Source organism: Aspergillus affinis (assembly GCF_023601865.1).
Source record: "Aspergillus affinis strain CMG 70 chromosome Unknown NODE_14_length_433147_cov_86_863592, whole genome shotgun sequence".
Lineage (NCBI taxonomy): Eukaryota > Fungi > Ascomycota > Eurotiomycetes > Eurotiales > Aspergillaceae > Aspergillus > Aspergillus affinis.
The window spans coordinates 159,292-185,589 of NW_026515795.1; the positions used below are offsets into that span (position 1 = coordinate 159,292).

The 26,298-nt window shown below is 52.1% G+C and overlaps 13 protein-coding genes across 13 annotated transcripts; 5 read left to right on the forward strand and 8 right to left on the reverse strand.

Annotated features, from left to right (window-relative positions):
* Positions 1 to 744: 744 nt before the first annotated feature.
* On the forward strand, positions 745 to 2,601 carry KD926_002329 (rRNA (cytosine-C5-)-methyltransferase RCM1; the record flags this gene model as incomplete). The annotated part of the gene is made up of 2 exons (XM_053097010.1): positions 745 to 945; positions 1,054 to 2,601. 2 exons carry the CDS (start codon positions 745 to 747, stop codon positions 2,599 to 2,601), a joined length of 1,749 nt encoding a protein of 582 aa, XP_052958931.1.
* Positions 2,602 to 2,901: 300 nt separating this feature from the next.
* KD926_002330 (Erg28 family protein) lies at positions 2,902 to 3,417 on the reverse strand (the record flags this gene model as incomplete). Its single annotated transcript, XM_053097011.1, has 2 exons — positions 2,902 to 3,249; positions 3,358 to 3,417. The coding sequence occupies 2 exons, from the start codon at positions 3,415 to 3,417 to the stop codon at positions 2,902 to 2,904; spliced, it is 408 nt and encodes a 135-aa protein (XP_052958932.1).
* Positions 3,418 to 3,858: 441 nt separating this feature from the next.
* KD926_002331 (MFS general substrate transporter) lies at positions 3,859 to 5,951 on the reverse strand (the record flags this gene model as incomplete). The annotated part of the gene is made up of 12 exons (XM_053097012.1): positions 3,859 to 3,991; positions 4,047 to 4,185; positions 4,255 to 4,343; positions 4,396 to 4,496; positions 4,547 to 4,702; positions 4,749 to 5,028; positions 5,081 to 5,106; positions 5,154 to 5,278; positions 5,326 to 5,365; positions 5,412 to 5,478; positions 5,539 to 5,747; positions 5,796 to 5,951. The coding sequence occupies 12 exons, from the start codon at positions 5,949 to 5,951 to the stop codon at positions 3,859 to 3,861; spliced, it is 1,521 nt and encodes a 506-aa protein (XP_052958933.1).
* Positions 5,952 to 6,458: 507 nt separating this feature from the next.
* Positions 6,459 to 7,690, forward strand: KD926_002332 (TauD/TfdA dioxygenase family protein; the record flags this gene model as incomplete). The annotated part of the gene is made up of 5 exons (XM_053097013.1): positions 6,459 to 6,725; positions 6,777 to 6,851; positions 6,912 to 6,979; positions 7,040 to 7,523; positions 7,589 to 7,690. The coding sequence occupies 5 exons, from the start codon at positions 6,459 to 6,461 to the stop codon at positions 7,688 to 7,690; spliced, it is 996 nt and encodes a 331-aa protein (XP_052958934.1).
* A 267-nt stretch (positions 7,691 to 7,957) lies between these two features.
* Positions 7,958 to 8,923, reverse strand: KD926_002333 (glutathione S-transferase; the record flags this gene model as incomplete). The annotated part of the gene is made up of 3 exons (XM_053097016.1): positions 7,958 to 8,307; positions 8,440 to 8,822; positions 8,883 to 8,923. The coding sequence occupies 3 exons, from the start codon at positions 8,921 to 8,923 to the stop codon at positions 7,958 to 7,960; spliced, it is 774 nt and encodes a 257-aa protein (XP_052958935.1).
* Positions 8,924 to 9,621: 698 nt separating this feature from the next.
* Positions 9,622 to 10,207, forward strand: KD926_002334 (NADH:ubiquinone oxidoreductase 6.6kD subunit; the record flags this gene model as incomplete). The annotated part of the gene is made up of 4 exons (XM_053097017.1): positions 9,622 to 9,640; positions 9,711 to 9,746; positions 9,939 to 10,054; positions 10,154 to 10,207. The coding sequence occupies 4 exons, from the start codon at positions 9,622 to 9,624 to the stop codon at positions 10,205 to 10,207; spliced, it is 225 nt and encodes a 74-aa protein (XP_052958936.1).
* Positions 10,208 to 10,730: 523 nt separating this feature from the next.
* KD926_002335 (SAP18 family protein) lies at positions 10,731 to 11,609 on the reverse strand (the record flags this gene model as incomplete). Its single annotated transcript, XM_053097018.1, has 1 exon — positions 10,731 to 11,609. One exon carries the CDS (start codon positions 11,607 to 11,609, stop codon positions 10,731 to 10,733), a length of 879 nt encoding a protein of 292 aa, XP_052958937.1.
* Positions 11,610 to 12,041: 432 nt separating this feature from the next.
* KD926_002336 (mRNA splicing protein PRP18) lies at positions 12,042 to 13,215 on the forward strand (the record flags this gene model as incomplete). The annotated part of the gene is made up of 2 exons (XM_053097019.1): positions 12,042 to 12,961; positions 13,023 to 13,215. The coding sequence occupies 2 exons, from the start codon at positions 12,042 to 12,044 to the stop codon at positions 13,213 to 13,215; spliced, it is 1,113 nt and encodes a 370-aa protein (XP_052958938.1).
* A 1,237-nt stretch (positions 13,216 to 14,452) lies between these two features.
* Positions 14,453 to 14,836, reverse strand: KD926_002337 (uncharacterized protein; the record flags this gene model as incomplete). The annotated part of the gene is made up of 1 exon (XM_053097020.1): positions 14,453 to 14,836. One exon carries the CDS (start codon positions 14,834 to 14,836, stop codon positions 14,453 to 14,455), a length of 384 nt encoding a protein of 127 aa, XP_052958939.1.
* A 219-nt stretch (positions 14,837 to 15,055) lies between these two features.
* On the reverse strand, positions 15,056 to 18,360 carry KD926_002338 (ribonuclease H family protein; the record flags this gene model as incomplete). Its single annotated transcript, XM_053097021.1, has 5 exons — positions 15,056 to 16,179; positions 16,314 to 17,047; positions 17,271 to 17,985; positions 18,045 to 18,152; positions 18,294 to 18,360. 5 exons carry the CDS (start codon positions 18,358 to 18,360, stop codon positions 15,056 to 15,058), a joined length of 2,748 nt encoding a protein of 915 aa, XP_052958940.1.
* Positions 18,361 to 18,452: 92 nt separating this feature from the next.
* KD926_002339 (5'-methylthioadenosine/S-adenosylhomocysteine nucleosidase family protein) lies at positions 18,453 to 21,324 on the forward strand (the record flags this gene model as incomplete). Its single annotated transcript, XM_053097022.1, has 3 exons — positions 18,453 to 18,755; positions 18,834 to 19,336; positions 19,407 to 21,324. The coding sequence occupies 3 exons, from the start codon at positions 18,453 to 18,455 to the stop codon at positions 21,322 to 21,324; spliced, it is 2,724 nt and encodes a 907-aa protein (XP_052958941.1).
* Positions 21,325 to 21,833: 509 nt separating this feature from the next.
* KD926_002340 (uncharacterized protein) lies at positions 21,834 to 23,576 on the reverse strand (the record flags this gene model as incomplete). The annotated part of the gene is made up of 2 exons (XM_053097023.1): positions 21,834 to 23,407; positions 23,492 to 23,576. The coding sequence occupies 2 exons, from the start codon at positions 23,574 to 23,576 to the stop codon at positions 21,834 to 21,836; spliced, it is 1,659 nt and encodes a 552-aa protein (XP_052958942.1).
* Positions 23,577 to 24,552: 976 nt separating this feature from the next.
* Positions 24,553 to 25,700, reverse strand: KD926_002341 (uncharacterized protein; the record flags this gene model as incomplete). The annotated part of the gene is made up of 2 exons (XM_053097024.1): positions 24,553 to 25,353; positions 25,452 to 25,700. The coding sequence occupies 2 exons, from the start codon at positions 25,698 to 25,700 to the stop codon at positions 24,553 to 24,555; spliced, it is 1,050 nt and encodes a 349-aa protein (XP_052958943.1).
* Between the last annotated feature and the right edge of the window lie 598 nt (positions 25,701 to 26,298).

Genomic DNA, 26,298 nt, shown 5'->3' on the forward strand with positions numbered 1-26,298 from the left:
GTCGGGTAGTTCTCGCTTACAGACGGGTTTATTCCGTGACGAAGCCTTGTCCATGTCGGTGAGCGTGCGGGGGGAAAGAGGGGTACCATGCAAATACCACTACACAGCGTGGATAAGCAGGTAGTCCTCCGTCGCGGCATGCCGACGAGGGGCAGCCATGGAGGGGCTGTGTTGTGTCGCGCTGCGTTGGATTCCATCATGTGGTCTGTTCATTCAAGGTCTAACTAACTCCACCTACACCGTCTGGACAGACTTCGGAACAAGGATGTGTTGTTCGCGAAGATCAAGACAGGCAGGGTTCCGAGAACATGTCAGGCTGAGCACGTGGGATACTGGGTAGTCGACCATCTTTTATTCCCAGGCAACGGCGCTTAAACTCTGGGTTCAGGGCTGGTTGTTCTGCATATGACATGGGAGGTGCTTCTCGTGTTGTGCAGCAGATGAAGTGTAGACGCGGGCAATGCGGAGATATGTAGTGTGCAATGTACTCCGGAAAGTGTACCCTAATCACCTCCCGCTGGGGCATATTCATGTGAATCTTGGAGATCCGCACATGTCAGTTCTGGGCTGGCCTGGAACACTCCCGACTTGAGGGAGGTGTATGAGAGGGTTATCTGTCTTATCGCCTCTTATCGATAACACCGATAACGAAGACAAACAAGGCAAACATAATTTTTTCCGCCGGCGGAAAATGTCAAGCATCGCCAATTCTTGTCTTCAGCTCTACTCGCACATGCTCCAGCCATGTCGCTCTACTACGACGCCGTCTCGGTCTTGACGGCTCCCGCATCGACCGGCGGCTCGTTCAAATCCCGCATCTACAATTCTCGGTCCCTCAAGGCCTCGCCGGCGCAGCTGTACGCTTTGATCATCGAGGCGTCGAAATGGGACATCCTGCTGAAGGAAGTTATCGAGGCGGCGGGGATCATCAAGCTCGAACCAAAGGTGTGTATGGTTGAACTAGTGCTGACTGACACCATCCTTACCGAACCACGGCCCCTCTGTCCTCGGCATGATAATCAACCTGCTGACTGACAAAGTACAATCATCCAGCTTACTCCGCATCTCGCACTCCTCCTTGTCCATGATCATCTGCTCGCAAAGAACGGCATCGCAGCCCCAGCCTCCCACCCTCTCCGTCAGGCCATCGAGCGCCACAAGACGCGACTAAGGGGCGAATTCACCAAGGCGCGAGTACGTCGCGGATGCGCCTCCGTCGCCGACCTGAAAGACGCCGTCCGCCGCGAAAAGGACGCCGCCAACGGCGCCGTCTCCGCGATTTACCCGCGCTGGGTCCGTATCAATAACGTGCGGACCGACCTCGACGCCCAACTGCAGTCTACTTTCGCCTCGTACGACAAGGTCGATACGCTCCCTGAACTGGTCGTCAGTAAAGATGCCGCTCCCCGTCTGCGCATCGACCCGCACATCCCGGATCTCGTGGCCGTCGCCCCCGGCGCCGACTTCTCGACTTCCGCGGCGTATCGCAACGGCGAGATCATCCTACAGGACAAGGCGTCCTGCTTCCCTGCGTATCTTCTTCTTGGCGACCAGGAGGAGAACAAGCAAGCCTGGCAAGGCGATCTGATGGACGGATGCGCAGCCCCAGGGAACAAAACGACGCATATGGCGTCCCTACTATCCAAAACCGCGAAATCGACCCAGAAAGGCGGCAGAAGCATCCCGCGCTCGCACATCTTCTCCATGGACGCGTCGAAGGTCCGCGCAAAGACGCTCCAGAAAATGGTCGCTGCCGCCGGCGCCGACCCCTTCGTTTCCGTCCTCCCGGGTCAGGACTTCCTCGCCCTCGACCCGATGGATCCTCGCTTTGAGAACGTCTCCGGACTGCTCCTGGATCCGTCCTGCTCTGGTAGCGGCATTATCGGCCGCGACGACGTCCCTACACTGGCTCTCCCTGCTACAACCACGAACGGACCCGCCACGGGGCAAGGCAAGAAACGTAAACGTCGAAACGACGACACGGAGTCTCAGCCTGCTCCTCCGGGGAAGAAAAACTCGAAAGGCCAACAACAAGAACCGAACACATCAACCTCCGTCTCCGCAACCGACGAAAACGAGCTCTCAAACACCCACATGTCCATCGACCGACTCGTCAAACTTTCAAACCTCCAGACTCGCATCGTCGAACACGCGCTTGCCTTCCCGTCCGCTACCCGAGTCACGTATAGTACGTGTTCCATCCACCTCTTGGAAAACGAGGCCGTCGTGTCGCGCGTCCTCTCTTCGGAGGTTGCGAAGCGTCGTGGATGGAGGGTTCTTCGACGGGACGAGCAGCCGGAGGGTTTGAAGCGGTGGAAGTATCGGGGTGTTCGGGAACAGAAAAGCGATTTGGTTCATCGTTCTGTATTTGGTGGTGATAGGGAGGATGGGGAGGAAGAGGCGGTGGCTGCTCAGGAGAAGGTGGATTTGACGGATGAAGATTTGGAGGGTTGTTTAAGGTGTTGGCCTGGGGATGATGAAGGATTAGGTGGATTTTTTGTGGCTGGGTTTGTGAAGGATGGGAGTGCTGAAGAGGGAGAGGAGGGCCAGGATGAAGATGAAGATGAGGATGAGGATGAGTGGGACGGGTTCTCTGATTGATTCAATATATGTACTGTACTATAGAGCATGTCCGTCCTTCTCAAAGTTGATAACTGTAGGTTATATCCGTCGGATATCATTCATCTACCTATCCATTTACCATTATTAAAGCATCTACAACCATTCAGTCAAGGCAGCAGCGTCAACAGGAAGACTTGAATTCAATGAACAGTAGCAATTGAAATTGAAATCCCTCATTCAAGACTCAGCCGTAGCCACTCAAAAAACACTCCCAATATGAAACAGTATCTACTCTCACCCAGCCCATCTAACCTCTCCCTCCATCAAAATCCCCCAAAACTAAGCAAGATAGTCCCCCCTCCCACTAACCATCCAAACCACCCCGACCCCGGCAGTAATAAACGGAAAAACGCCCTCCTGGATCCGAACCGTCCTCCACACCAACAACTCACTCCCAAAAAGCACCAACACGCCCAAAAAAGTCACCAACGCAAGATCATACAGCGCTCCATTCGTGATCTGATACGCCGCATACAGCCGAATCAAACAGCTGTAGACGTTCTTGATGCCGTAGACGTGTGCGAGGAGGCGGGTTTTGGGCGGTGCGAGGGGGCCGGAGAATTGTTTTAGGGATGCGGTGGGGTTGATGTAGGTTACGAGGGTGTGGGTTAGGGCGGTTAGGGAGACCTGGGTGTTGGTTTGGGGTTAGTTTGGGCTTGGGGGGCAGAAGGGTTTGTGTTTGGTCGTTGGTCGTTGGTCGTTGGAGAATTGATGGGAGGGAGGACGGGGAGTTACCAGGAGGAGGTAGTATGGAAGGAAGCCATGTTCGGTTGAGGGGAGGATGGTGGATGGCATTTCGTTTTTTGGGTTGGTTTCAAGGTGGTAAAGAGTTGAAAGACAGATAGGTTAGGATTGAGTTATTCTCGTACTGGGATCAAAGGTAAACAAGTAGACAGTGGTAGCTGACTGGTTTTATACTACGGGCTCAGGATCTGTAGGCTTCCACCGAAGAGGCCCAGAAAAATGCAAACGCAGATCCTGTCGATACGCTACCCATTCCCCAAAACACCAAGGAACTAAGTAACGATCACTGAAGCCAAAAAGGCAGGACACAGTCTAAATATCCATGTCTTTATAGAGCCCCATTAACAAATTTACAAAAGACTAGCTTGATAAAGTAGGAGGGGCGAAATAAAGACGGATGGCGGATCCTATCCTGCAGGATCAGCTCGTTCATTTTCGCACTATCCAAGCTAAACAAACGACTTGCCTTGCCTAAAAAAAGCAAGTGACCAATCACAACTCGGAGATGTTACTTGATGGGTTGGGTTTCCCAACACTCTCCCGACGTTCGGTTTCATGGAGGCTGGAGGACGAGGATTCGGATCGCGTAGACTTGTCGAGTCCGTATTCTAGTAGGTCGGGGTTTCTGGGAGGTATTGTTAGGGCTGGGTAGGGGGCTTGGACGGAAGATGGATACGTACTTCTTTACATAGAAGTAAATACCGAGGATTGACATGATGCTGCCTGCGGCGAATGCTGTCGCTAAGGGAAACCCAATAGGGTAACGGGGGCTGTCGGAGGTTCGCCACGCGCGGAGGGGAATTGTGGCGTGTCCAATATCTGGCGAAGTTAGCTGAATGCATGACATTTTTGTTTCGAATGAGGAGTAAGTCGGATCAGGTAGCATACAAACTAAGGTGACAGATGCACCGACAAGCAGAGAGCGCGCCTCGGGCTCCTTCCTAAGAATCTCCCCAATCCAGGCGAGAAGAGCATATCTAGTTCTAGGTTAGCTATGTATCATCATGAAAAGGAAGAAAGATGACATACCCCCAGGCTGCAGTTGCAAATGTCAAGAAGTAAAACGTCATGATGGTAGGTGTCGAGCTGGGCCACGCCGAAAGAACAGCACATGCAATGATTTGGAGAATCTATCCAGCTGAGTTAGCTGCTGTCAGACTTAACAGAGCAAAAGACATACCGCAGGTCCGATTGAAACCTGAACACGCCAGTTCTTCCAGTCACTGAGCGCATTTAGAGCCACCGTGCTGACAATGGAGATACCATAACCCCCGAGTGGGATCAGATTGACAGTGTAAGTGCTATAAAGCGGCTGGCCATCAGCACCAGTGATTCCCTACGGTCGTCAGCCAAATTCCACAAAAGTGCGCAGTGTCATTTACTTTCAGATACAAGAGGAAGTAAGAATTTGACCTCTGACTCCAGGCATATTGCAAATAGGCGGCAATGTACAACCAAGCCACAGGACTAAGCGCGATCTGCTTCGCTTTTCTGAACAGCCGCCGATAATCGATCAGCTTGGATGTTTCGGTCTTATAATCCTCCATGCGCTTGATTGAGAGACGACGCTCCGCGTGGGTCAGCCATATGGCTCGTGTGATCGAAGGTGAATCGGGAATGATGAGGAGACCGAGAAGGCCCCAGAATATGGTGATACAACCGCTGCATATTTGTGATTAGAACAGTTTGGGCAACGAGACGATGGGGAGCTCACCTGACTATGAACAGCCATTGCCATCCCTAAATCGATTAATTTATCCCCGCATCTGTGGTTCTTCTAGTCTTACCTGCAGTCCCGCGACACCATTCAAGTTCTTATAAAGAGCAGCTTGCAGAATACCCAGGAACATACTGCCGGCCTGACCACTGACTCCGAAGATAGCAAGTCTCATTCCTAGCTCGGGCGGCGTATCTGGGATAATCAGTATGAAGTCTGGTGCACAGGATGATAATACTCACACCAGTTGAATATGAGACTAACAATTCCAGGCCAAGAGGTCTAAAAAGTCAGCACGGTCGTGATATCTATACCAATGCTACCCTACCGATTCGAAAATGCCCAGGAAGAACCGAATGGCATATACTGCGTGTGCATTCTTGGCTGCATATGTTCTAATATTCTGTCAGTCATCTTAAATCATATATCACACACAGACATCCGGGCAAACCTACGAAAGAGTCAGACATCCCCAGATGATCTCGCACACCGGCAAAACGAGCGACGGCCGAATCAACGTCTGGATCATTTGCGACGGAACAATGGCCAACGCATATCCGATTGAAAAGTATGTGGTGAATTCGACCAGCTCGTTGCCGTATAGACTGAGCGATTCTTGCATTCCAGAGACGTATGCTTGCGTTGTCGCTGATTGATCCATATCCTGGATGGTCAGTATTTACACTTGCACAAGAAGAGCAGGATCTCTTACTTTGGTCAGACCGGCCACAAACATCCATACAAGCAACAAACAATCCAACTTGAGCACCAGCACGCGGTGCGGATCTTGGAAGTACCTCGAAAAGACATTATATTTCGCGGCGGACGCTGGCCGCGTATATCGATCTGAATCCGGGTTCATCTTCATTCAGATCATGCAGAACGAGAAAAAGACAACAATAGTCCACCGATCAAGCCATGAAGGCTATCAGATCCTGAAATATATACGGTCGAATAAAAGCATGATGGTTGGAAATCTGTCGTCTCTATGACGTGCTCCGTGGTGGTTGATCTTTCCTACCATTCTCGACCCGTCCCTGTGAAGCATCAACGAGTCCAATCCTACGCTAACATGGGTAACACTGCAACATGTTGTGCGATCATCGGAATCCGCCCGATCAAAATTACTTTTTCGGCGGGAAGTGCAGCGCAGGAGGGTCGAGATGCACTTCGTCACTGGCAGACGCTGACGCCTTTCTTGGCTGCGATGAGCCGATGACGGTGGCCCGCCCGCCCGCAGCGTCAGTAGAAAGGAACGTTTATAAAGTCGCCCGCATGCCATGTGGGGATGATCTGGATGATCTGGTTGATCGCGAAGTCGATATCCTTATTTTGGAGATCTTTTGGGGGACGACGTGCTAATAACTAGTACATCATGGCCACGCAACCACTCTATCCTGCGTATTTGCCTGTGAGGCCCGAGGGCTTCACGCCGACGCTGGATCTCGCGCTGTTCGAAGTAGATGAGCCGGGGTTGCGCGCAGATCCTGAACTACCTGAGATTAAGACTGCGAAGACGAAGTTGAAGAATATCACGCCTCGGATAGGTACTGAGATTCGCGATCTCCAATTGAGTCAGTTGTCGCCGGATGGTCTAGATCAGGTGGCATTGTTGGCTGCCCAGCGAGGCGTGCTTGTATTTGTGAGTACTGCGCGCATTGAACAAGGAGATTCTCTGTATTAACAGCTTCAGCGAGATCAAGACTTTGCCGACATTGGACCTCAAAGACAGAAAGAGCTCGCGACGCACTTCGGTCCGCTCCATAAGGTGCGCATAGCCAATATGCTTCAGAGTATATGTTCATACTCACACCCACCATAACACCAGCATCCAACAATGGGCTATCCCCAAGGCACAGGTCCAGAATTCCAAGTAGTATACGCCGACGAGAAAGTGTACGTCCCCTCACCCTAATCTACATCAACCTCCCAAACCCACACATGTAAACCAAACAGAGGAACCCTTCGCGACCTCCTCGGTCCCCGAACAAGCTACGACCTCTGGCACATCGACCAAACATTCACCCCCAACACGCCCGGCACCACTTTCTTCTGGGTCCTCGAGCCTCCCGCCTCCGGAGGCGGCGACACAGCCTTCACCTCCCTCCGCTGGGCCTATGAAGCTCTCTCGCCAACTTTCCGATCAGGTCTCCACCGACTCAAGCTACTACACACGAGCGCCAGCGTCGGCGAAGTCGCGCGGATCGGACAAGAGCGCGCGCTGAAAGAAGCCGTTAAGACCGAACATCCACTCGTCATCGCGCATCCGGTAACGCGGGAGCCTGTGCTGTTCGTGAACCCGACGATTGCGCGCCAGGTGGTGGGGTATAAGCCGAGTGAGTCGGAGATGTTGTTGGGGTTCTTGCATGAGCATATTCGTTCGTTGGATTTTACGTGTCGCGTCTCGTGGGAGAAGGGGACTGTGGTGGTTTGGGATCAGGTATGAATCATCTTGTGTTGTCTGTTTGTTTGGGGTTGGGGATGCTAATTGGGTGGTTTTGATAGAGAACTGCGGCGCATTCGGCGGTTCCTGATTTCATTGATGGAGAGAGAAGACATATGGTGAGGATTATTCCGTATGGGAGTCAACCTCAGCCTGTAGGCTAGGGATAAGGGGTTTTCTTTGGTCTTTAGGGTGGTTTGGTATGTGAGAATAGACCAGTGGATATAAGAGCAGAGCCACTGAAAGTATATGTTTGCATGAGATATACCCCTAGTCAGAAGAAACGGAATTAAAAAGCTAGCAAACGAATAAGTATCAATAATAATATAGTCTTTAAATATTAGGCACTACTAATTTAACAACAAAAAAACATTACAACATAACATAACACATCATATCACAAACATCAACAACCAGCCCTTGTACAACCCTCACAGCGAAGCATCAAACTTCCCATCCACCTCCACCACCTTCGCAACCGCCTTCTTATACCCCTCCTCCTGCTGCAACCGATCCACGTACTCCTGCAACTTCGGGTACTGTTCTTTCAAAGGCACGCGTCCGGCGGCCGCGATGACCGGGAAACTCATCATGATATCCGCAGCTGTGAGCTGCTTTCCGCACAGGAAGGGTCCGCCGTCCGGAGCGGTCTTCAGTCGCTCTTCCAGGAACGTGAAGTTGGCGTTGACGTTGGGGAGCACGAACATCTCTTCGACCTTGGATGCGACCAGGCGCGGAATAGGCTTGATGAAGAAGGGCATGCCGGGGGCCTGTTTGACGGCTGTAATGGATGGCGGTTAGTATTTCCGTAGTTGATGTGGCATTGCCCAAGCTTTAGATGTATATGATGCGAGTATACGCAGTTCGACCACCCCCTCCACGCAAAAATAGGAAATAGGGGAGAAAAACATACTATCCATAACCAACTTGAACACCAAGAACGGCATCAGCGTGCCCTCCGCATAATGCATGAAATACCGATACCGCATCCACTCCTCGCTCTCTCCACCGACCTGGCCTTCCTTGCCATCGGCGTAGCGCTTCGGGACTAGCTTGTCGGGGCTACCGAAGTGGTCGCACAGATACTCGGAGATAGCACCGGACTCGGCCAGCACGAGCGGCTTGTCGGTGTGCTCGCTCTCGATGGTGATGACGGGCGATTTGCCAAGTGGGTGGATCTTCTTGAGCTCTGGCGGAGCGAGCATGTCGGACCCGCGCTTGAAGGTCTTGAGTTCATACGAGACGCCGAGTTCTTCGAGGAGCCAGAGGATGCGCTGGGAGCGCGACTTCTCGAGCCTGTGATGGGATTGGTTAGTTGATTGATTAGAGGGGAGCAGAGCAAGGAGGGAGACGAACCAGTAGAGGGTGATCTTTGCGCCGTTGTTTGCGTCGGCCATGGTGAGGGTTTTGTTTTGTCTGTTGGGATAGAAGATAGGGTGATTGAGGGTGATTTGCAGGATGTTGCCACCAGCTATTAAACCAGGTAGGTACAGTCTGTTACTTATATACCTCGGTGATAGAAACAAGTAAACCAAGGGGTCAAAGCAGGCGATCGTCGCGCTTATATTCTAGACCTTTGTGCTCAACCGATCTGATTAATTGTCCTTTGCGCCGATGTTGAGAAAGCCGAAAGAAGATCAAGCATCACAGCCTCGGAGAAGAATGTCTGAGCCTGTGAAAGCCCACTGCGTCATTGAACCCGGTGGGTCGGTCTACCGAGCAGCCTTCGCAACGCTAACTCATTTTTGCGAAAGACAGGCTAGGTGTGGTAGTGGAAGTAGACCGATCTTCATATCCTGGTCCATTCGGAGGGGACAGACTCAATCACCCTTTGACCTCGTGTTGCTCGTATTCCCATCCCCTCTCAACGGGCAGATTGATGTCAAAAGGCAAAGAAATTCGCCCGTCGGGGAATCTTTTGCAATCAGATCGATGAATGCTCCCGACTGCAGCCAATCACAGCGTCGCCAATCCAGTGACCACTGACTCAGCACTATCACCTTCACGTGACCTGCCGGGGAACTTCATCGCCCAAGCGCAAAGGGCCGTTTCGATGCTCAATTAGCTATCAAGTTACGTCCCCATCACCGCAACCATGGCCGGCCCTAGCAAGTGTGAGTGGCTTTATGACCGTCGAGAGTCAATTGAAATGATGTCCTTGAGCTAATTGTTCCCCCGCTGCAGCTTTGATCCTTGATCCGGCCCTTCAGAAATACTACGGTACTTCCCTCCTTCCCCTCCCACATCTCGCTCTATTTCGTTTCCGACCGCGGGGGGTCCTTGAATTTGAGGTCGACTGCTTTTGGATGTTCGAATGAGTCTGCGGATGTGGTTATAGATATGGACGAATTGGATCCGACGAACGGGACGCTATAACATTGGCACTGATACTGACGTCTTCCCTCACGCCAGAACTCAACGCAAACCGCTACAAGTACTTCCGCTGGACGCCGCGCCATGCCTGGTTCTCGTTCCTCTACATGGCCCTGATCCCCGGAACTCTGGGCTACATCACCTACAAGACGGAGGTACGTTCTGTTCGAGCCGGATGTTTTGAATCCGCGAGAGATGCGGCAACTACGGACCTGTGGGCCAGGTGGGCTAACTGATTGATTTCTTGTGAACAGGGAAAATGGGAGTTCCGCGGAAAGAGGAAGGGAGACTCCATTCTCGAGTATTAAGTCGATCGGGTTTGAGGGAAAAGTTGAGAATGGATGTGTGATGTGTCTCAGTCGAGCTGCAGGCTCGGATTGACTGCGTCGAACTTTCGATTTGTCGGTGCTGGATGTGTATCTATTATTGAATATACCGCATGGGTTGGTTTTTGTTCTTCATTCTTGGTTCATTTTATGGCTTTGCGAGTATGGGTCTGTCTGTCCGCTCTGTGTTGGCAGTGACGAGTAGCGTGTTTCGGTTCTGGACGCTGGCACTGTAGTTCTTCTCTCTGATCACTACGTCAAAATGAATTGATATCCTCGGACGGACTTTTCAATGGATGGAAGGTAGAACTGTATGTCAAGTCCATTGATATGTGTAAGAACCGGGTATCCCATTCCGGATCAAAACTCCATGCAACTAGTCAGATCCCTTAAAACACAGGCACAGACGAAAGGCGAAGGACAGAAAGAAAGATATAACACAGTAGACAAACAGACAAAGCTCAACCCAGCCTGTAGCAATCAATCAATCAATCAACCCATCCAATCAATACGGCGCCCATCCTCTCCTCCCTCCCCGACTTCCGGCACCACCTCCCTCCGGTAACCTCTCTCCCCGTTTCCAATCCCCCATGGGCATCATCCCTCGATCACCCCCAGGACCACCCCGTCCTCCCCTCCCGCCACCAGACCGACCAAACCCAGGTTCGCGGAACGCCCTCATGCCACCTCCCACTGTCGAGCTCATCGCGCCGCGCCCGACCGTCAACGGCGGCGCAACCGACCCGTCCTCCAGCGGCGGCAACACCGCACAATCCACATAGTCGCCGATCACGAACCGCATCTCCTGCAACGTCTTATCGGCATCATGGCCCTGCAGACGCAGCGGCAGCGCCCGACCACCCTTCTTCTTCGACCCCTCATCCTCCCCCTCCTCTTCCTTTCCTTCCTCCTCAAGTCGTCGCTGCGTCTCGTCGCGATACGGACTCTCCTTCGGCCCCACGACCACACTCCCCATATCCTTGCTTAGATAGCGCCCGCGCGCATCAGACCCCATCGTCGCCGCCGCCTTCGTGTCCGGGTAAATGAGCCGGAAACAGAGTCTTGTGCCAACGGCCGGGTCCGGTAGCAGCGACGGTAACGCGGAAGTGAGGAGCTGCGAGAGCTCGCGCAGGGTGCACGACTGCCAAGTGTAGATCTGTAGGTGGGCTGGGAGGTTGCTCGTGGCTTGTTGCTGGGGCGGCGGGGAGCGCGAGCGGATCGAGTTCGGCCCGCTGAGAGGACCGCTGTAGTTGTGCGAGGGGCTGGGAGGGGCGAAGTCGGAGAGCGGGTGGAAGTTGTTGACGCGGTAGAAGAGCTTTAGGTGGAAGGGGGTGGTGGATTGGCGGTCGATTTTGGGGGGTTTGGGCGCATCGCGAGCGGCCATTTTGGAGAATTTTTGTTTCGTTTTTTTGAATTTGGTGTTTTACCTAAGGGTTGGTTGGGTGGCTGTGTTTGATGGTAGTGTTGATGTTGAGAATTGAGGTAGAGGATTGTCGAGGGCAGAGAATTGAGTGTGGTTGGAGGGATGGAGAAGCGCAATGGAGAGAGTGCAGGAAGAATGGAGGTGGAGGTGAAGCTTGTCGTTTTGTCACGGGGAAGAGAGGAAGAGCTGAGCTCCGCCGGCCGCAGAAGAGAAGATCTTCTCCTCCGCTTCCGCCTTTCACTTCCTTCTCTTTCTCTCCCTCCGCACTGACAGATAACCTTCCACTCCGACCAACCTAACTGGTCTTCAGTTCCCTCACATTAATCTCATTTTTTCTCTTATCCCATTTCAGTCTACCTCGATATTAACGCGTGACAAAACCCACCACCCACCATGGATTTCGCCGCCTTAATGGCCAAGGAAATCTCCAAGGCCAAACCCACGCCATCCGAAAAGAAAACCGACTCCTCCTCGCCCACCACCGCACCCGCCCCAGAAAAGAAATACATGCGCCGCGCAGACATCGAAGCCGCGCGCGTAACCGCCTACAAAGAAGAACAAGAGCGACTCCAACGCGAACGCGAAGAGCGGCAAACCCAGAAACGAAAGCACGAAGAAGAAGAAGCCGAGCGGCGGCACGAGCGCGAAGAAAAAAAGCGACGCCTAGCCGAGGAGTCCCGTAAACGGCGCGAAGAAGAAGAGGCGGAGCAGGAGCGACAACGTCGGAAGCGATTGGGTCTGCCAGAGTTACCTGCTGCGGGCGAGAAAGAAGACGGCGCCCTGGGTAAGGAGGAAGAAGATATCCCTGACGAGGAGCTGGTCGGGAAGTTGCGCGAACTGGGTGAGCCGGTGTGTTTGTTTGGCGAGTCGCATCTGGGTCGGTTGCGTCGGTATCGGCGGGTCACGCAGCGGGCGTTGGCGCCGCAGCAGAAGTTGTCGGATGGACCGATCCCGACGACGTTGGAGTTGGTGCCGGAGGTGGGGATGAAGATCTCGACGACACTGCCGAAGGATGTCGAGGGGCGGAAGTATCTGTTTCGGCAGCTGGCGTCGTATTTCAATATGGTGTTGAAGGAGTGGGAGCTGGCGCTGGCGAAGCGGGATGCGACCGTGAAGCAAAGTCTACAGGGACGACAGGCTTACAATGCGATGGTGCAGTCCAAGGACAATTTGAAACCGCTGTTTCGAAAGTTCGAGAAGGTCGATCTGGATGATGGCGTGCTGGAACACATTGTGGAAATCGTCCATAAAGCTCAGCAGCGGCGGTATGTCGATGCAAATGATGCCTATCTACGACTGAGTATCGGAAAAGCGTATGTCATATCCTGGAATTTTTCTCTTCTCAATTTTTGAAGCATGGCTAATAACTCGCAGTGCATGGCCCATCGGTGTAACCATGGTTGGTATCCACGAACGTTCGGCTCGAGAGAAACTACACCAGAGTGATCAGCAGGCCCATATTCTGAGCGATGAGATCACCCGAAAGTACCTGCAGAGTATCAAGCGATGCTTGAGCTTTGCGCAGACTCGCTGGCCTCCTGATGACCAGCTGCAGATCATGGGCTAGTGACACAGACTGGTCTAATTTGTTAAGATGGGAGATATATTGTATAATAATAATGATGATGAGATTTATACCCGATCATTTACTCGACGTCGTGCCACTGGCATACTTCAGCCGGTAGATAGATATAAATATATATGATATTACTGATTGAAAATCAGGGACATATGACCAAATGAAGGTGAATAAATAGATTTTCTAATTGTGATTGTAAAGCAAGGACCTACTGCTTGAAGTTAGTTCCGCCGCTTTTAGTATAAATCTCCCAGCTCGCCATATATAAATAATCTCACCAACCCGTGCCCTGATAGCAAGCATAAAAACAGAAGACATTATCTACACTTACAATGATCTCTCGTTATTGCCTCAGCACTCTTCAAATATTCCCCGAAAGCCCCAGGATCCCATGGAACAAGCCTAACCTTGAACTCTCTTAGGATTGCAAACCAGCACAATACGCTGAATAGAATATGTGATCCAGGGCGAGTAGGATTGCAGCGAGCATGTAATAGTCGAGGAGGAAGGAAAAAACAGCGTCTTTTACCAACAGCGGAAATAGACACTCCCGTTGCAGTGCATCGCTGCTTCCGAAGAGTTAAGCCGCGTTGTCGTTCATGGCCCTCATTTGAGTGGATCGACAACAGAGGTGAATAAAAGCATTCACCGTGACCATGCAGGCTGTAGCTAGCTTCATTCCAGTAAGGATGGTTCTGGTCCAATCGTAGAATGGCACCCGAAAGACTTTCGACATAGCAAAAGATCAGTATACTGGGGATCTAGGTGATATCGTTGATCTTTGCTTGTCACAAAGAATAGCTCCTGGCTAGGGGCATGCTGATCTACCAGGTCGTCAGTGGTGATTGAGAGGTCAGTCTCAACGTTGCGGCCCTAAGCAACGATGGGAGCAGCTGGCATGCTTCTCTTCTAAAGGCTTGGAGGAGATATGGTGCTGTCAATCAATCAATCAATCAATCAATATTCTATTAAACTGGTGGAGCCTATCTATTGAAACGACAGGCTATGCAGGCGCTTCGCCGAATGAAGCAAAATCTCGAGCCCTTACGCCATATAAACCCACAAACGCAGTAGATAAATCATAAAGCATCGCAACTAAACCGGCTGCCGCTCGTCTGCTGCAGCCCACTACATCTCCTGACGCTGTCTCTCCTTCCGCCTCGTTCTATATAGGTAGTTCGTGAGTGGTATGCGTCACTGGTAGCGTCCTGACCCAGGCCGCTCCCTAAAGTTCCATGTAACCATCGTCTTCCTCGCCTAGTTCGAGTCCTTCTAGCAGGTTGGTAGGTTCTGGAGCCTCCTCGTCGTCCTCCTCGTCCAGTCGAGCGAATCGGAATTGTTGAAGGAGGCCTGTCTGTTGCATAAATTCGGCGACGTAGCGGATCGCCTGCGGGTGTGCTATAACTGCGTCATAATCCTGTATACGCCTACGCAATCCCTCTATCTGATTGAGGTGATCTATCATTATCCTCCGGCTGGCCGTGTACAGCGAGCACTCCAGAAGGACGTGCCTAGGGGTCTGGGACCCTAGGTCACAGGCGCACCGGTCGGAGTCGACCTGTTTGATCTTGTAGAGGAAGTGCCTTAATCCTATCCTCATAGTGCGCATCTGGATAATAATCGAGGTGTGCGGCTTACTGAGATGCTCGTAGAGCCGAAGATTCTTCTTGTCTGGTTTAGACAGCAGCCGCCGCGTCGGCCTGCCTACTTTCTGCCTTTCCCACTGTTTTGTCCATTCCGTACGCAAGCGTTGGCGGACATCTCTTTTAGCTGCAGCTGCGAGCCGTATAATCGGGCGATCACGCGACCTCACTGAGCTTAGTTCAACTCATCTTATCGCAGTCTCTTTGGCTGCCTTGTCCGCCTTTTCGTTTCCTTCCACCCCGATATGAGCGGGGATCCAACGCAGTTCAGCAATCTCCAGGCCCTCGCTCCGCAGGGCCCTAATCCACCCGTAGATAGCCCGCAGTGCATACTGGCCCGATGGTCGGCCAGGGTTGCGCACGGCTTGAATAGCTGCCTGGCTATCTGAGAAGACGGTGATCGGGGTAGGCTTCGCCCGATCCAGGGCCATTCGGGCCCCTTCCAACTCCCCCACGTAGACCGTAGAGTCCAGTTCCGTTCCTAGGTGCTTCCTGGCGGTCCTTTCTGCTCGAATAGAGACCGCGGCGGCTCCGACCATCCCCTGATAGCCGCTTCCATCTGTATACCAGATCTGCCGGTCCTCGCGGCAGACTCTATCGTGGGCCTGAACTGCCTCCTCTGCCCCCTCAATGATGCACCTCATGGGCAACTCCCACGGGGCCAACACATGAGCCCGTCTGGTCTCCCACTCCTCCTGCCTGCCGCCGTATGCATATAGCGGGCCTGTTTTCTTCCACTTCAGCGCCTCCATTGGAGAGTATCCGGAGGCCTTGAATGCCTCTTTCGACCTTTTCCAGCGCAGCCCCCGGGGGCAGGCTATGGCCGGCCCGGTTTGGATCCGAGCGACCGCCTCCTGAATGGTTTGTTGCATCTGTATTCGCATAGGGGGGAGATAAAGCTCTACCCCCAGTGCGGCCGAGGCTGTGTTACGAAACGCGCCACTGATAAGAACAGCTGCGCGGGTTTGAATCCTCTGGAATTCATTGACCGTCTTCTGGAGCTTCTTGTAGCTGACCGTCCGGCTCGTAGGGCTATACCAGGCAGCCGCCCCGTAGAGTAGCTGGGGGACTACCACTGCCAGGTAGATGCGGCGCATGCTCAGCAGGGAGATCCCCCAGGTCGAGCCTGAGATGCTGCGGAGGGCTTCCAAAGTGCCGTTCGCCTTAGCAAGGGCCTTAGCCTTGTGAGTGTCAAACGAAAGGGTCCTATCGAGCCAGATTCCTAGGTATTTGGCGTGCTCCACTGGCTGAATCCGAAGGGCCTCAGTACCGTCGATCGATAGGGCCCGAATGAGGGGGAGATATGGTGCTGCCCTTGTGTTAATAGCGTACCAGGAGGCTGGAAATCTTTAATGTTCCATCCCCGAAAGCGGGTTTGGGATTTCAGTATTGAAAGTCCTAAGCCTTCTTCCTCCACTTCCACATTATTAGAATGCATTTCACCTTGAAGCTCTAGTTCGTGAACTCCATGGCTCTGGCTCCTGGGCTTTGGCGGCGGTGAAAACATGTTGGGACCATCGAAGCCCAACAAGTGGCGTTCTGTCTGAGCTGTGGGTATATCAGGTTTTTGAGACACTCTAAGAAGATTCTGGGGTCTGGAAGACGGAGTGATTTCGGGGGAAGCCTCTGGGGTGTCATGCTGACTGGCGTCTTGCTCGGTGGCAGTGGTATTGGTGTTAAGCATTGCTAGCCAGCCCTTTGCAATTTCCGGACCTCTTACATCGCCTGCGACTTGCTCGACAGATGACTCCGTTAGCTGCACCTTTCCGTCAAGGGGTACGTCATTCGACTGCTCGAAGTCTAAGTCTGGGAGACCTTGCGAGTCCGTATCACTGGTCCTAGATCCAGGTGCATTTGATGAAGAGTCAGAGCAGGAGCTTTCAATGTTGAAGTATGGGTACTTGTTGAAGTAGTTTCCATCATCGTCATCATTGTCTCCGTCCTCCAATATGTCGCTAGCACCCCAAGGAATCGATCTTAGCGAGAAGGAATGCACATGCGCAGCAGAATGATCAAGGGTCAGATCATGATCATCACTTGCAAAATCACACAAGGGGCAATGGGTTAGTTCCAAGGGAACCTTTCGCCGCCACGCCGTGAGTAGCATTGGTATCCTGTGCGGCTTAATGCCCTTGCCATGTTGGTCTTCGAGGTGCATCCTGAAAGCGGACGGGTCCCTGAATATGGTATGAATGTCTTTCTGTTTACATGAATGGCAAACCCATTGGGAGGTACTGTCGTGCTCTTTCTCCATATGGTTGGTCCATGCTTCTCGCGTCATATAGAAAGCCTCGGGTCGAGGGCAGTCGGACAGGACGCACGTATAGGGTAGAATGTCGGCCATTAAATGCTTCCTTCCACAGATCAGCTTTGCCACCTTCTTGTGCTCAGATGACTTACTTCCACTTATTGCCCCGGCTTATTGTTACCGGAATGGACTGGCAGCAGCAGGGGCAAGTGAACACCGTTTGGGCATCTGAAATTGGAGGCGGTCTGGGATAACGTATCTGAGAACTAGTGATGGATATAACTGTTGTAGGAGTTTTCGCTTCTTGTTTCTGGACGAGCTCTAACGGGGCGTCTACTGCTGTTGCGGTTGTTGTACTTTGCGCAAGTTCGTCATATCCAGGTTCCCGGGCCGTCATCTTGGGAGCCCTGATGGTCAGAGCAGCATGGGAGCGCGGTCCTTGATTCACCTGTCCAGAAGAATGGAGTGGCGGTGCAGAATCTCCCATATGTAAGCCAAAGCCCAATTTTCGAGCGTGCTTTTGCGCATAAAGAAAGCGGCCCCGCCTGCGTAGGTTAGCATCAATCAGGCGTAACTGAATAGGATCCAGGGCCGTTTTATTCATCCGGGCTTCCTTGAGCGTCGTCATGCTTGAATGGGAGCCACCATTTTCGTCTGGATGCACCAAAATAATAGCCATGAGATGGAGACGCAGAGCAAGAATCTGAGGATGACTAGGGTTAAATGAACTGTCTGCTTTTTGAAGCCTAGACTGGGTTCCGGCCTTTCGGATTGCGACGGTAAGCCTAACTAGCTGGTTCAGGTTCCCTTCAACCTCCTTCATCCGATCCTTTTGGCTGTGTGGGAGAATCTCATCACGACAGGAAGCTATAGGCAGAATTAGCAAGGGGCAAAGCACTCGAGAAGGAAATCGACCATACGGGTACAATCGGCAATACAATCGTCAATGAGCGCTTTGAGGATCAAGAGAAGGTTGGTAACGATCCTCAGCGCCTGGGGATTGGTCCGCAGTCGATAATCGAGCGAGGCTTTACCTGTCGTCGAGGCGCCAGCACCGGCCGCTCAGAGATTGAAGTCGGCCATTCGGTTCTCGGCCCATTCGTCTTCCATGAGTCGAGGAGTCCTGGTGGCAGCGCTGAATGTCTGGCGACAAGCGATTGTGGCATTGGATATACTGGTGCTGGTGCTGGTGCTGGCGCCGGCCATGGTCTCCGCCGTCGTGGCCGAAGTATACTCGGACATTATCAAGTTGCGTACCTCTCCACCACAATTGGTAACAGTTGTTTGACCTGGTTGGTGTTTTCTTTTTTATGTAAGCGCGCTAACGAGCTAACATGGATGCACCTCTAAGAACCCCTCAGCAGACGAGGCTGAACCCTCACCAAGCGCACCATCTCACTTTCCTCAGGAGTGGCAACATCCTTCTAAGGATGGGGGACATTATTGAATCCTGCTGGGACGCTTTTCCCTGGATCAGTGACCAAGCGACAACTCTGGGTCTCACAAAACGAGATAACCGGTTTGGTCAGCTTGGTGGTGAGCTGTTCATCTTCACACAGCACCTCGCATTTTCTGGCCAGACAATCATCGACGCCAAATTGTTGAAGATTGCAGAGATTGTGAATAGAGCTTGCAGCGTACGTGCGTATACATACGATTTGAACTGTCTCCGAAGGCGATCTCATAGCTGATAGCTGGTGCGACTTGTACTGTAGGTCTCGACGCCGAAGAAGGGTGACGGCACGGGCCTCTCGCTTCATGTCCTTCAGCGCATACTGCAATGCAAGCACTCAAACACGTTCACCGAGAAAACTCTTATTCATGAAATCCAAGTCGCTCTTTCGCACTTTGTCCTGAAGAACCCCGAGTTCCCAGTGCTCCTCCAGGATTACACTTGCGTGGACCAACCTGAAGGGTTGACCAGCATCCTAGACGATAACGAAGCAAACCCTGGTGAAGACGAATCTGGCTATCCGGCTCTGGTAAACAATACTCTGTACGCCCAGCTTCGGCTGCACTCGAAGTGCTCGTGCCTTGTTCAACATCTTCACCATGTGCGACTTCGCCTGAGCCCCGATAAATGTGGCCCGGAACAGGACAAAATATTGTTTAATATCTTGCTTAACACTAGTTCGGATAGTAACGGCAATGCTACCCCTCAAGGCTCAAGGCGGCAAGGGAAAGCGTGGTGGAAAGAGGTTGCAGTATCAGTTGCAAGGTAAGGCCGGACCATTCTGGTTGGCGACAATGAAATTAATAGTAGAGTTCTTTTTCCCACCGCAAATCAGGCCAGTGAGCAAGAAACGAGTTGCTTTCAGAGACCCGCATACAGGCGCATCTCATAAACTGCCTAATCACCCGCCATCTCTGGGCTACCTGCGAAACATCAAGCTGGGCGAATTCTGCAGGATGATTGATGTGCAAGCGGACAGTCGCATTTACTTACAGGTTTGGAACAATTCGATGAAGGTAGATGAAATTGCCAGAGAACACACATCACGGAAGACCTTTCCAACTAAGAGCGTGCCAATGGTGGACTGGCTGGAGGGACCAGTACGCCTTTCAAAGAGGGTGAAAGTCACATTGGCCTATACCATCGCGAGGTCCGTGTGGCAATATTACAGTTCGTCGTGGATGGCAACGCCCTGGACCCTGGAAAACATCCACCTAATCAAGGAATTGACTATCGAAAGCAGTCATATCCGCCCCCATCCTTATTTCGTCACTGAGCTCAGTAAACACGCAGATCAGATACGCGATTTCTGTACCGCAGACGACCTCCTGCATATGTATCCGAATGTCCTTGCACTGGCAATCATACTCCTTCAGATAGCAACACAGCAGCTGTTTGGGTCAGAAAGTTTGGATTGTCCCTGGAGCGCGACCACGATAAATGACTACTATGAATGGGCGTGGACAACAGCAAACCAGTGTGCACTCAAACTTAATGTTGGGGAGATATATGAAAGAGTTGTGAACAACTGCCTTGACCCTGACTTGTTTCAGGACGCGCCCCTTGACACAGTAATCCCTGAATCGAACTTGGACACCCGGCTATCAATAATATATGATAAAATTGTAAAACCACTACGCGATCTATACCATGCATATCGTGACGACTGGGAGATTGAGGGCGATGCCGAGCAAACGAATTCGACTCAAAAAATCAATGAGCACCACACCATGCTCTCAGTCCTGGTCGGCCTCAACCAGTTCACGGTTGCCATATTCTGTGCACTGCCCTTGGAAGCAGATGCTATCCATGAGCTTCTGCAAGAAATCTGGCCCGAGGATCACATCAAGTCCAGCAAGGCCCCGGCCGACAACAATGAGTATACGCTTGGGAAAATCATGTCACATAACGTGGTTCTCGTTCACATGCCGGGGATGGGAAAAGGTGCTGCATCCCAGGCGGTTTCTAATCTCCGGTCCACCTTTCCTAACATCGAGCTCGCTCTGGTTGTTGGTATTTGTGGTGGTGTTCCTACTCGGGGGGACGAAGAGCTGATTCTGGGTGATGTCGTTATTAGTGAGGGTATTGTGCAGTATGATCTAGGCAGCCAATATCCGGATGTCTTCACGAGCAAGCCAGGTGCGCAAGCCATGAATCTGCCTCCTCAGAGGATCCGGGCAAAACTCGCCAAACTAAAAGGCTTGCGTGCTCGAGAGCGCCTTGAAGCAAGACTCCTCACTCAGTTTCAAGTCCTAGATGGAAAGCTAGGGAGTCGAAGAGTTGGGTATCCAGGAGTCGAGAAAGATTGTCTTTACCAATCCAAGTACCGTCACAAGCACCTCGGCTCGGCCCACTGCGCGGTATGCAGTGCCTATCGAGTTAGCACAGACCCGGTGTGCAAGGAAACACGGGCGATGTCATGCCAGGAGCTAGGATGCCGCGATAAATTCCTCGTCCATAGAATGCGACTCCAAGCCTCAAGCACTTCTCCCCCAAAACCCAAAATCCACTTTGGATTGGTCGGATCTGGAGACACTGTCATGAAGTCCGGAGAGCATCGTGATACAACTGCCACCATGCATAATCTTGTTGCCTTCGAGATGGAGGCTTCAGGGATCTGGGACTGTTTACCCTGTCTGGTTATCAAGGGTGTTTGCGACTATGCGGATAGCCACAAGAACAAATATTTCCAGAACTATGCTGCTACTACAGCTGCAGCTTGCCTAGGCGCATTCTTGCAGGAATGGCCATGATCCCTTGAATGGTCCAAGAGCCACAGTATTCTCTCTGTGAGTACTGGAGCTCTAGACACATGGGGTCTGTCGATTGACCCTAAACAAGACGCCCATGTGTTTACTCTGCGGGGCTTCCGGAGAGGGTGTGATCCGCAGACAGCTTCAGGATTTGCTGTTTGGTATCGGACATGTCCTAGCAGTCATCCCTGATAGCCTTCGCTTTTCAAGGGGATCATCCAGCTTAGGTACCTATACACGTGAGGGTATGAAGGCGGCATCGCATCGCTGAGAGTTACGGGTGGAAATGCGGCCGCTTGTGGCCTCAGTAGCGGTCGTTTTCAGTATCGACTTCACAGGTCCTCACGTTTTTGTTGTAAATCCGGATACCAGCTTGCTGTTATCAGTTGGCACTCGCTGCGTAGATGCGTTCAAGTATATACATAATCAAAAATGCCCCCAAAAAATACAATCTAACTTCTATCAAACATAGCGTACGCTCATATGTCGTCTCAGAACGCGGGGCCCTGTCATTTCCATATACCCATAAGAGACCCCCAAATACTTCCAAAGAAGCCGGTTTCGCGGAAGGAAGGGATCGTATCGTGCGTCTCGTGCTTTTCCAAGTAGCCATTCATCTTATTGGTAGGGTAGATATCATGACCATCTAGACCATGCATCACGCTCAAGGGCGAATCCGGCGGTCGAGCAGCGGTGACCGGTCTGCTCCTGGGTTTGGCCTCCCCCGTATATGCACCGATCAGCTTCCCTGCGGTTTGGACGCAGCTGCCATGCGAAAAGCGGATGAGGGAGTCGCCCGTCAGACTGCCGATGATGAAGACGTCCTTTGCAGCCTCCATGCTCTCAAATGCCTTGCCTCGAAGGGTCTGGCTTGAGATGGTAGGATTTATTTCACCCCTTTCATCAATACCAAGGACCTCTGATTGAAGGGTAGGATCGAGGTATCCCAGGCTTCCGCGCCGGCCGGTCGCGTAGACCATGCCGCGTACAACGCGGGTGAAAGTCGTTCCGTCGTCCTGGCGGAAGATGATCGTTGCGGATTCTTTCTGTGCGTCGACAGAAACAATTTCGGTGTTGGGGTGGCCGTCGTACACCTCGGCCCAGGCGCGGTCTTCGAGGAAGGAGCTTGAAACGATTCGCTTCGTCCGCGCAGGACGCTTCGCCGTGCTGGAGCTATGGGCGACGGCAGCGCGCTTCATAAGGCGGTACACACCCGCATACTCGGGATATGCGTGCTGATGGCAGCCACGCAGGGGGGACGGCCGATTCTCGGGGTCCCATTTGAAGATGTGGATGATCTTTTGATCTTTCGGTGCTGAGATTATGACATCTGCGGCGGAGAAGCCCGATCCGATGACCAGGAGCGGAATCCGAGGTGTTGGTTCCAGCGACACTAGCGGTTCTAGCATCGGACGGGGTTGTATGACCTGGGTAAAAATCCCACTGGCTAGAACCAAGTGTTTACAGTGGATGTTGTGGGAGCGGATGTAAAAGCCGTTCGCAGTTCTGGAGATACCATCCAAGCGTTCGTGGCATCGAAAGACATCGTCGATCTGCACGACCTTGGGATACGCACGAAAATAATCCGCCGTCTCCTGTCGGCTAGGGCGCGTAAATGCCGGAAGGTCGGTGTCGGTAACTCTGCGGTGGTGCTCCGCGAAAGAATAGCCGGGCAGGGACAGCATGGACGCATAACTCAGGGTCTGGATATCCCAGCTCGCCGGCATCAGATTATCATTCCATTGGCCACCGGGTTGTGGTGTGTTTCCGAAGACCAGGTGCGGAACGGCTTTTTCGGGCACATGTCGCCATTCGATGTTTGTGGTACTTCCGAGCTCCTCCACGTCGACGCTAGGTCGAACTAGGGTGTCGAGTAGCACATTGACAGGGAGGGCCTGGGTGGAATAAGACAGCCGAGACGCAGCAAAGTGTTCGGTAAGTGCGCCTACATCCGCATCGAGCAGTTCCGGGGCCGCTTTCAACTTGGCGTGCAGGAGGGGGTCGGGATGGGGAGGATTGGAGGCGTAATAGGGTAGGTGACCATGCAGGATGAACGATAGGATCATGGCGGATGGCCCGTTCCCTATCAAGACCGAGATTAGGTTCTATCACGACACGGCCATTGGCAGAGGATGGCCCCCGGATCTCCAAGGGAATGGCGACATACCGATGATAATGGTGTCAGTTTCCATTGAAGGCAATTTCTGAGCCTCCGGCCGCCCAGTCAGCGCGGAGCATTCTGTACGAGACATGCGATAGGAAGGGGACCTTCAATTCAACGGTTCAATGAGTGGAGAAGGGCGAGATAAAGACCTTCCGACGAAGGAAGTGCATGTGGACGGCCATGGAGAGCCTGAATCATTGAGGGACGACGAGGGAACAACAGGATTGTCCGGGGAGGCGAGGGGAGGAGTGGAAGAATCCGCAAACCGTCGCTCGCTGACAAAACCAGCTCCGGCTTAGCAAGAAATTATTGAGCCCGCACCGGCGGGGAATTCGATAGAAACTTGGTTGGATCGGGAAAGCCGGTGCTTTTCGGCGACTGGCGTGACTGGGGAATCCATCGGAGCCTGGACTTGTCGGTTCAGTCGGCGCCCCTACACATCCTCGATTGACTTTCCCAGCCGTTTTCACGAGATTAAAACTGTGTTCATGATTCTTGTTGCCGTATTGCCATGGCGAAGACGACCGTGGACAAAGGAAAGATGATCGGCAATGGAAGCGGGCGGTGGGGAACCAAATCAGTCTCGGCTTAGCTAATCATCGTATTGATTCACTGAGAACCATTAATTATGTCATGGCACATCCATGTCATGCAGATGTCAGACGATAGTGATAGTCTGATATACTGCAGGCCTTTATATTTGACTGTATCCCTGCAACCAATGAACAAGGTGGTTTGGAGATGCGTCTAGAATATCGCTCTTGTATGGTGGGTATTATTGATGCCTGAGGCGCCTAATGCCAAGCCTACCCCTCCATGTTTTCCTACATTATTATGTTCACTTGATTAAAGTCTTTTTCTTATTCCTTGAAGCCATGTCTACTAGTCCGGCCTTTTTTTATAGATTTTGTGTTAGCTGCATTAAGTGTAATCGAGGAAATATGACTACCGAATCCCCATCGATACCACTTATAGTAAGTACACTAAAAAGAACGTAACGCCCAATGTATACATACACCTCTCATATTGACAACTTTGAAAAGAAACGGCAAATAACCCTCAGGCTAAAAGTCTAGCCAGTCCCATCGATAGACGAGAGCATCCTCAGGAAGAAACGCCTGTATCGCAGCATTCCCTCCATGATGCATCCGCAGATACGAGCAAATAGAAGGACATTCCACTCTCGCTCGAAGTTCGATCCACCAGATATTGCGACCCGCTTTGGAGTACCACAGATACAGCAACACCAACGCTACGGGATCCTTTCGCCGCAACAAGTCTTCAAACGAGCCATAGATACTGCGCGGGAAGAGCTGTGTCGGACCCGTCGTGACCTCACTATCCGGGAGGTCGAGGATGTAGGATACCGCGTGAGCAGCATCGAAATACGGATTATCCTTCGCCGTAGATCGATCATCGAGATGACATATAGCAGCCAACGCCTTTGGGATACCGTCCCTGCCCCTCTCCGGCAAGGGGATTTGCATCTGAGCAAAGGTCGTCGCCATCACGCAAAACAGACTATCTGGTCGGAGCGGGTTCACGATATGCCACAAGGACATTTTCCCCTTGCTGAGACGTAGCCAGTCCAGATGGGCGTGGTCGGAGGGGTTCAAGGGCCATGATTCTTCCGGTGTGGTAGCGTCAGGAGACGAGAAGGCTAAGATGGCCAGCGCGGCGGCAGTGCCCCAGATTGGGTCTCTGTCTTTTGCGCGAATCGGTTCCCGGAGTCGTTTGTTGAGAAGAACGGTGCTTTGGGACCAGTGGTAGCATTCTTCGAGACTGCGACGATGGCCTATTGGGTTGTTTAGACGGCGGTCGTATGCGTATGCCACGGCTAGAGAGGCGTGCATTAAACATGGGTCCTATGGACGAGATGTTAGCCGATTTAGACCTATGATATATAGATCCGCTTCTAGCGTGTGTAGTGGTTGACAGATAGAGATTATGATCACGGACTTACTGTGAAGGCTAGTCTCAGGAGCCTGCGATTAACGTATCTCATGTTAAGGTCATCAGGGGCGATGAGACTTTCTCCAAGATACCGGGTGATGAAATCCTGACACTTTGCGTTCAATTGATAGCATGTGGATTCGTCCGATGTCCAGACAGCACTGGCGACAGGGGGCTGAAATTGTGATTTTCCTCGAGCTATTAATTGCCTCCCTTTGTCACCAGCAGCGATGGGCTGGAGATCGGGAACATTGGACATGAAGTTGCATAATACCCCGAATGCACTACATCTTTTGCAATGAGGTCTGCCTTCGTCACACTACGAGACCAGATTATCTGTTCAGCCAAGCACTAGACTGGTATGTATGTATGTGGGAAAGCCGAGTCATCTCCTTACCTTGAGTTTTCGAAGCTTGCAGTTCCGACAACCAAATCTTGACCTGCGAGAAGTCCTATGCTCGCGATCCTCTTTTAGGCAGATTGATTCCATGCTTGGTCATGGTCAATGCGTCGCGCAGATTGTCTGTGAGGGATTATCCCGGGCTGGAAATAGATTCATTGACGTGGAGAAAGGGCCCATAATAGAGGGAGACGCTAAACCTCTATGCTAACCGTCGCTCGGGTGCAGAGGTCGCTGATTGGCGGTGGGATCTGATCCTGCCATGTACGGAGTATATGGTAAGCAGTAACCAACAGATGATGGCAGAGAGTGAGTAACTTGCAATTAATGGCTCGAGAATTTAAAAGGTTGGTTGTTCCTCCATAACCCAGCTAAAGATTCCAATTCCTACAGCTTCAGACCCCTGAAACTTGACCTAATCTGAATACCAACCTCCGTTATATACCATCAAACCTCC